This window comes from Cydia splendana, chromosome 7, assembly GCF_910591565.1.
Source record: "Cydia splendana chromosome 7, ilCydSple1.2, whole genome shotgun sequence".
NCBI lineage: Eukaryota > Metazoa > Arthropoda > Insecta > Lepidoptera > Tortricidae > Cydia > Cydia splendana.
In genome coordinates this window covers 8,482,132-8,491,260 of record NC_085966.1, presented here as the reverse complement: position 1 = coordinate 8,491,260, position 9,129 = coordinate 8,482,132, and the positions used below count along the sequence as shown (strand labels likewise).

Here is a 9,129-nt window from a genome sequence, read left to right as displayed (position 1 = left end):
AAGTTTCCAAGGAAAAGTTTTCGGATATTTTGAAAAAGTCCTTTATACCTAGTAAACATTTTCAAAATATCAGATAACTTTTCCAGATTTTTGGAAAATTTACGTAACTTGCTTGTCTGTAGGTATGTGTAATGTGTATGCACTTTATTACTCAATTATGAGTAACAGGTGCAGTTAAATATGCTTGCCAGCATATTTTATGAGTAACTTATTTACACAATTGGATTATTAACTTTACAAAGTAGGATTACATACAATTTAACATTTCATACCAGCGTTATGAAACGTTGATAACAGACATTATTATATATCTTGCTTAAATATTAGATCATTAAAATGTTGTTGTTGCTCTTTTTTGTGTTTTCGTCTTTCCTTTATAGCTGTGATAGTGCAAGTTCACAAAGTAAGTTACATTTATTTATTCCCATGCTCAATCTTTAGAATTTTTAACTGAAAAATATTATATTTGCTTACTTACAGATCATAAGAAAATAGATCTAACAATGACGTAATAAAAAAAAATATTCTAGAAAATAAAACTTAAAAAAAAACATTAATCTATTTACCTATGTCATAATTCAAGTAGAAAGTGAAAACTAAAAAAAAAAAGGTACTACTCGTTTTAAAACGTAAACTAAAATTTAAATTGAACTGTGGTGATTCATACTAAGACCCCGTTTACACAATGATTATTTACTATATTTATTAACTAAATTCTGAAAATTTTATTTTTTACTTACCTACATCATTTTCGGTCCAATTGAACCCTTACCCTAAATGGAAACCCGTACAATAACGCTCGTACAAAATGTATTATCCTCCGGGTTAAATGCATCCGAGGCTCATGACAATGCAAATCGAACGATATTGGTGTAGTTTAAAACCCGAGGGCCTACCTAGAACCACTTAGTTCGTTCGTTCCTCTGTTTGCCTCTCTATCGTTCTAATGATTATGCAAAGGCGATAGAGAGGCAGATAACGAAATTACGAATTACGCTTTTCGCAGTAAGCCTTCTGCCCTAAGCTCACAGCTCCTAGCGCCGCCCGATAGCCCATGGCCCTAGCTGGATAAACTGAATAAAAAAGAAAAAATCAGGAACTGTAGATGGTGGGGATTTTTTTTAATTTGCTTTTAGGGTCACATTTAGTTTAAAGCAATTAAATAAAAATATGTCAAAAGTCGGGCAACCCTGAACTCATTTTAACCGTTTGAATTTTTTATTCGGCTTGTTTTAAATAAATGGCAACGTTGGCAACCCTAACGATTGTACAAAATTCATTACCCGCCGGGCTTAGTGCACCCGCGGCAAATGACAATGCATATCGAGAGAAGTTGGTGCCGCTCTTCAAAGCGGCCCTATTAATCTCGCAGCTTTAGCTCTATAGCCCATGCGATTTGTTACTAGCTATGATCCCCACTTCATTACGATGACCGCTCTGATTGCGATGAAACATTTTCATACAAAACAGTGCCATTTGATGAGGTGGAACTGCTGATGATGTCCAAAATACTTTGCCATAATTACGGTTTGGAGATAAAATCTAATAAACCTTTGAGATTTTTTATAAAATATGCGAAAAGCTTTTCGAGAAAACATATTAAGAGCTTTCAGATGCTGACCTCTCTTTAATAAGGCAAGCGGGTGGAAAAATCGACTTCTATCGACGGATACCTAAAACAGTGAATTTACTGAGAATCTCAGTGTCTATAATTCAATATGAATTATTTTTAATACCATTCGACGTTTATCTTTAATATCAGGGTTGCAGTTGTCGTGTGCGCAAATAAAACAGTTCGTGGACGGACACAACGTGCGCCGGCAAAGGGTGGCGCGCGGCGCCGTGCCGCGGCAGCCTACGGCCGCCAACATGATATACATGGCGAGTGTTTTTTTATACTATGTCGGTGGCCAACAAGCATACGACCCGCTTGATGGTAAGCAGTCTCTGTAGCCTATGTACGTCTGCAACTCTAGAGAAGTTACATGTATTGTCGCCGACCCTAACACTCCGCAACCTTGTTATTTGGCTGCGGTTTTCTGTAAGCTGAACGTACTTCCCCAGTTGGGCTTCGCTCTAGATCTGGAATGACATCCGCTGTGCTGTACACCACACACACGAGATAGCATTCACAGTGCCCATGCCTCTGTTTTAGACGTAGTTTTTTAGCCTATTAGTCTGCCCCACTGCTGGGCAAAGGCCTCCCCTCTTTCCCGCCACTTGGACGTAGTAGGTATTTAAAAATATTTTCCGTAATTTCGATATGGGGATTATGTTTGTATGAAAAAGCGGCCGTCCACTATCATCAATAGCGTCAAATTATCAAAAGATTTTCAGGTCTATTTTCTATTTTAGTTTGACCTTATATTAAAATAAACTGTTAATATACTTACAGAAGTAATTTTGAATTTTAATTAATACCTCATTTGCGTCAGCAAACAGCTGTGTGAAACTGAAACAAACAACATTGTTTGCATACAACCAAAACAAGGTTAAATTAGTATACTAATTAAAATGTATCATATGTAATCATATTTCTAGGTGTGGGACGAAGAACTAGCAGAAAAAGCAGCGAGATGGGCTGAAAATGGAATCTTTGGCCATAATCCAGTTAAGACCGTTGGTAATTAAACTGCCTTTTGATTAGTAATGCGCCGAATACAGAACAGAATCGAATATTCACTGGAGCATTTGGTTCTGCTTTTGCCGAAATGAATGATTCCCTGAATTACTATTCGATTCAGCGATCATTTCAATACGTATCAATCAGTCTTTTTCAAACCGCCCCGTATCGAACTAGTGCCACTGAATAAGTAATAATCTAATAATACTCGTATCTATAAGTAGGAACTTATGAAATTTCTCTAGCCTAATTTTGATGTTTAGCTACTTTAATTGGTCATTACGTAGTTGTCGTGAAGCCGCTTACCTACATAAGGATGGTCAATTGGTGAATGATTGATTATACCCCTCGCGTCGAATGATGGTCTCCATGAATGTTAATATATGAATGTTATGTGCTATTAGTGTGTGTATATGAGTGTTATGTGTATTTCATATGGAGTAGCAGGCACGTAAAATGTTTGTAGACATTTATTGGAAGTTTAGCACATTACTGTATTTAGATACATTTCTGCAACATTTAAGTAATAAAAATACGGCAAAATCGATTTATTTTTTTATTAAGCCCAACCAAAAAAGATTTGAAAGAACTGTCATAGGGACCATCATTCGACGCGAGAGATAAAACAGATAAAAACTGGCCATGTGCGTGTCGGGCCACGCATAATGGAGGGGGTATAAAAAGCCATACCGGCAGGAGGATGTATCTTTCCGGCACATACGTCATTTTAATACGAAGGGAAGGTTTTTGGACAAAAATCATTAATAGGTCAACCGATCATATTAAAATTATAATTTTTACGTCATTTTATCCTATTCAAATATATTCAATTAGTATATTTTAAATTTAAAAGTAGAGTTCTCGTTTATATTAAAAAAGTTGTAAGAATATCATTTTTAATACAAAAACTAAATATAGTTAAATTGTTAAATTAATCCGAATAATTAGGCTGAACACAACAACAAAATCTGTGGAGTAGCGGGAGGGGGGGGGGATACCATGAGTATGAGCCGAATGTAACATGGATCAATGTGAACAGGTCATCCCATTCCAGCCTTTGTTCTCTTTGTAGGCTCACAAAGATGGGGCCAGATTGGTGAAAATGTCTTTATAAATACGTTGCCGAGGCCGTTCTATGTGCCAGTTATTCCGAACATCGATGAAGCACTGGACACCTGGTTTGACGAGCATGCAAATTATGGATTTGAGCCATACAGCCTCGCTACGCCGCGACCTATTGGTCACTATACGCAGGTAATGTATAATACATAAATAATACTTATCAACTAATGCTAGTTAGCACTGCTAGCGCTGCTGGTACCTACAACAATCCTACGGGTATTGTCCTAATGTCTAACGGACCCGAAATACATTGAGTTAGGCCACGTACCAAATAACACGAGATCTTTTAGTTAGCTAGGTTTGTCATAATATATGCACATTATAGCTTAATATGTTTACCGTAATAATTATAGCTACATTAACATGATGATTTAGGTATATTTGGTCCAAGTAAAGGACAAACTTACACCGGGGAGGACATTTTATATTACACGCTTCTATCACTGACTGTACATGTACCTTAAAAGGGCTGTTCAAATAATTGGTTATACTAGGTATGGTAGGTACATAAAAAATATTATTATCTGGTAGGTAAATATGTTACGTGCGGTTTTTAGATGGTGTGGGCCGAGTCCACCCATGTCGGCTGTGGGATCTCACAGAAGAAAGAAAACGGTTGGACCACTACGTTGATTGTTTGTAATTACGCGCCCACGTAAGTAACACCTTATTAGTACAGGACTAATTAGACTAGCATAAATTAACTAGCTGTTGATAGACGATAGACCTTACGCCGTTGCTATAAGCTTTATCGTCGTTACACTTGTCGTTAATTTAAGTAAAAGCGCGTGTGAAGCAGCCAGCAAATTCAAAGTCAAGTTGTTTCCTGTTGTTTTCTTGCATAAATTTATCGTATTCTACTCTTACAATAGGTATGTTAGAAAAACACTTGCTAATGCAACGCAAAGTGCCTTACAATTCTATGCGAGCAAATGTAGGCAACTGTTACTGTATTAAGAGCATTTATTTGCAAAGGGAATTCTAAGCGGAGTTTATCAGCTTACCTATTAGAAAACTCCGTTGTTTTCAATTTCAGTTTTACTGTGAAATAGCTCGCAGTAAACTGTGAACAGACTAGCTTATCCGAAAGAGGGGCTATTCCCAGTGGTAAAAGCTCAATGGAATCGGACCAAGCATGGTATTAATAATGAAAAAAGTGCGGCGATGTCACCAATAATGTCAAATTTTTCTGAAACTATGACCTTTATGATCACACTCTTTAACTTTGTTTTGGTCAAGTATGTGAAAAGTTAGCTAAGACAGACGCTATCAAAAATATTCATCATGAACTTTAATTTCATAGTATTCAATAATGTTCACATTTAAAGACAAATTGTGGCTGATACTTATGTAAAGTATAATTTGGCTAATTCCGAATCTCAGGTGGGTAATTTCGAAAACAATTCGATAAAGTTCATTTTTGGATATTCCGACATTCGAAAGTGCTCTAAAATAACCCTTACATAATATACCTATTTGTAGTTGATTGACACTTCATATTCATTATATTAACTACCAGGAAGAGCCATAGTTAGGTATATGATTCCACTCGTCCACGAGGGGCCATGCCCAGCAGAGGGACGTATTTGTATTGTACAGGTAGATCGATAGTGATGACATACTGGAAACAAAAATCCCATCAACAATTTTATACTAGCTCTTGGGAATAACCCTAAACCGGAAAAGAAAAATGCGGAATCAAAGGGAAATGCAGGATTGGTCTGACGTATTGATCAATAGTATCCATGTATGGGTTGGTTTCTTTTGAATTTTCAGTGGCATGCGTCAGCCGTGATCACAAATAGGTTTATGCAAAACGTAGTTGTCAAGGAAAGATGGTGGTAGGTTGTTTTTTCGCTGCAGTATAATAGTTTTTAACTGAGATAACTTACTTATCTATAAATTAATACTAATAATTTTGTAAATTGATGACTGATGATATTGAATTTGAAAATTAAACAAATATTGATCAAATAAAAATATTTTCTAACGGACAAATACTTCAGATAATCCATTTAGTATCTAGGACGACTTTGAAATGATCGCTTACTTTTACGGAGCTAAGTACGGTAACATTTCAAACAGATGTCCGCCAGTTTGTAAATTTTTGACAGGTCAGGCATTTGGCACGGACCCATCCGGCATTCAGCCACGATTGTAAATTGTGAAAAATATTTTAAACGGTTATTCATTCCCTTCCGATGCCGTGTCAAACACAAAAGCTGTCACGCGGACGCCACGTCACCGAAGTGTCAAAACTGAAATTGAACTTTATGCATATGCACGTAGGTCTATGTTGCTCTGTGGTCTGTGACCGATTAATCGGTCTTTGGCGTTGAACCTGCGGTGCGGATATATCATCGGTCATTGGCGTCCAAAAGGTTAAATAAGCATCAGGATTTTTAAAGTAACACCCATTACCTCTTGGTTCGTATGAATTATAACTTATATTATTATTGCCATATTTTTTAACATTGTTTCAATGCTTCCATACAAAAATACGTTTCCTTTTCAGAGGCAACTTCTATGGCCAAGTTCCTTACTCCAGCAACGGGGCTGCCGGCTACCTCCGCTGCGTGAACCGCACCTGTCATACGCCTTATGGAAATTATTGTTAAGCAAGAAAACACGGGAAAATAAGTGCTAATCATGTATCATTTTCCTTTCACTTTGACTTCCCATCACAGAAGGGTCCTTATGCTTCATGTTCATAAGGACATTTCCATCAGAAAAGTGTCCTTATACTTCATGTGCTGATAAGAGTCCTTCTCTAATGGAAAGCCACATTCACTGATTCTATAAACATAATTTATTTATGCCATGATAAACTAAAAAAATTAAATTCATAACAAGAGATTAAAGTTAAATTTAATTTAAGTAGTGCGTAACCCCATCGCAAACGTACTAACTAATAAATAATAAAATTAATAAAAGAAGACAGAAGTAGACAGAAGGAATAAGAATGACACTTCGACTTAAGTGTTCTGAGTTCCGATAAATTTGAAAGTTTGAAAACCCTTTAAGAAGATATAAAGTGAACACTTAATAAAACATCTTATCTCTATACTACATCTATTGCCTACCAAAAATACTTCATGTAATGGTCACTCAACGTGAAAAACCGTAACATCACAAGACAAAGAAACATTTGAGGCACGAAATAAGTTTCTACACATTTACAAAGGGTCCTTAAAACAACACAAGACTGGAAGGTTATGTATTGGATTGGTCGAGATCTCTTAAAATCGTTCAACTGAAGAAACTTCACAGAAAATATACAAAGGTATAATTTACATAAGGGAACTAACACGGATCACTGAACAAAACCGGCCATATAATACGTTACTTTGTTTGCAAGTGCTTTTAAGTTGAAACATGTAATAAAATTGACATATTTTCTATGTATATCTACAGTTCTTTTAAGGATAAATGTTTGCACCAGTTTCAATCGTTCAATTGAAAAAAGTTTATTAGGTTAAACATTATACAGTTTGAAAACATTTGGATTTGGGTCCTCCTTGTGAGTTAATATATACCTGTATCAGGAAAACCCGTTTTTTTAAAATGTACGCACTTACATAATATTAAAAGTATGTAATAGTTATAGACAACTAGTATTCGAGCAACACCGGCTTCCGACACGTCGGAAGGGAGGAGCCCATGCGATATCTTAATGTTACCGTACAAATCGTTCCGCCATTTCGCGTTTCACTGGAGGAGACACAATCGCACTTCTCACTCACTACATACAAAATCCAATCTATAATGACGACACAAATACATAGAAAATAAGTTTTTGGCAAAAAATTCATTTTTGGTACAAGCTTTTATCGCTGACTGTACTTTTCTTACGACAGACAACTAATACTCATCGAGACAATTCTAAAAACCCCTAACACAATTAGGTTGCGTTGTTTCATCACAGAGTTCCTATGGCCACTACTTGTCTCCATCATCAGATCTATTCGAAAGTAGCATAATATTGTATTGTCATCAGAACTACATACAGCTGCCAATTTTCATGACGCTACGATCCTTGGAAGATGGTTAAATTAGTTACCTTAGATTCCATTACAGTTAGTTACATACAGGTCGACCTAATAAAAGCTTGTTAATAATGACACACGTCAAAGACAAATCTTGTACGCCTCGATCTCTTTTTGTGTACGGATGAGTCACAACCATAGACTACCATTTGCTCGCGCTTGACAGACAGCTGAAGTGTGCGAAAGGGAAGCCATCACGTATATGAACATCCCCTGAGTGCGAAAGAGTCAGACTATCAAAGAGAAAACGTAACCACTTTTGAGTTTGACGACGGCCGCGGACGGCCAAGAGCTTATCACGGTAATTTTCAAATTGAAAAATATACACGGATTAGGACGAAAAGTATTAAATAAAGTAATTCAGTGAAGATGGTGTCTTGTAGTGTGCCGGATTGCAGTGTCACAGGGCCAAATAGCAAATACTCATTTCAGAGGATTTATGATATTCCGAGCGAAATTTTCATAACGATATTTTGTCAAATTAACAGCGTAAAAAGTGTAAGAAGCCGGTTTATACAGTTCATTATAAGTTTTTCTTCCTTTGTGTGCTAATATTTTATCATATTAATTTAAAATATTTTGTGTAAAAACATAATTTGTTACTTTACGCTAGGGCTTGACAAAATATTCATATGACAGTATCGATAACTTGTCGGTATATTAATAGCTATGTAATTATTTCTTCACAAGACATTAGCTTTTATAACCGACTTCAAATAATAACGATTGTTATACCTTTTTGAAGGTGTTCATGTATAGCGGTAAACTTAAACTTCACTTTCCAACACAGTAAGAGTTACATTAAGATAAGTCTGCAACGATTTTGATGGCAAACGTTAGTGTTATTTATACGTCATAATGTCGTAGAATTTTAACGTTTAAAATAACACATTTGAAAAAGTAGTCGATAAAGCAATCAAACATCGACAGATTATTAATATGTTGTAACATGACATCACTATTTTTGATCTCACATAGACAATTTACGCACACACTTGCATTTCATTTTTGGTCACACTTTTGAAGATTGACAGTTGTTCTTTGTCATCTAATTCTATGGTCACAACACGCACCGGGCTAGTTTATGTGCGTGCCCAGTTGGGCATGTGCTTCGGCAGAGGGGAAATAGTGCGAATGCCGACTCCCTTCCCGGTGTAATTCGAAGCAACTAGTAGATATAGCATATATCAAAAATATTCGCGCACTTTTTATGGTGGTTTGATTGAACTGTCACGAAGTTGAATTGTGTTTTCGAAGTGACGCAAACATAACAGTAACTATCAACAACTACTGTACCATAGCAAATGGTCTAAAATAATATTCGAGTTTTGAACACAG

The 9,129-nt window shown here is 36.2% G+C and overlaps 1 protein-coding gene across 1 annotated transcript; it reads left to right on the top strand.

The window, feature by feature from the left end:
- Positions 1 to 1,316: 1,316 nt before the first annotated feature.
- On the top strand, positions 1,317 to 6,390 carry LOC134792336 (cysteine-rich venom protein pseudecin-like). The gene is made up of 6 exons (XM_063763604.1): positions 1,317 to 1,332; positions 1,763 to 1,881; positions 2,542 to 2,623; positions 3,696 to 3,877; positions 4,303 to 4,400; positions 6,261 to 6,390. The coding sequence occupies exons 1-6, from the start codon at positions 1,317 to 1,319 to the stop codon at positions 6,361 to 6,363; spliced, it is 600 nt and encodes a 199-aa protein (XP_063619674.1). The 3' UTR covers positions 6,364 to 6,390.
- Positions 6,391 to 9,129: the final 2,739 nt, after the last annotated feature.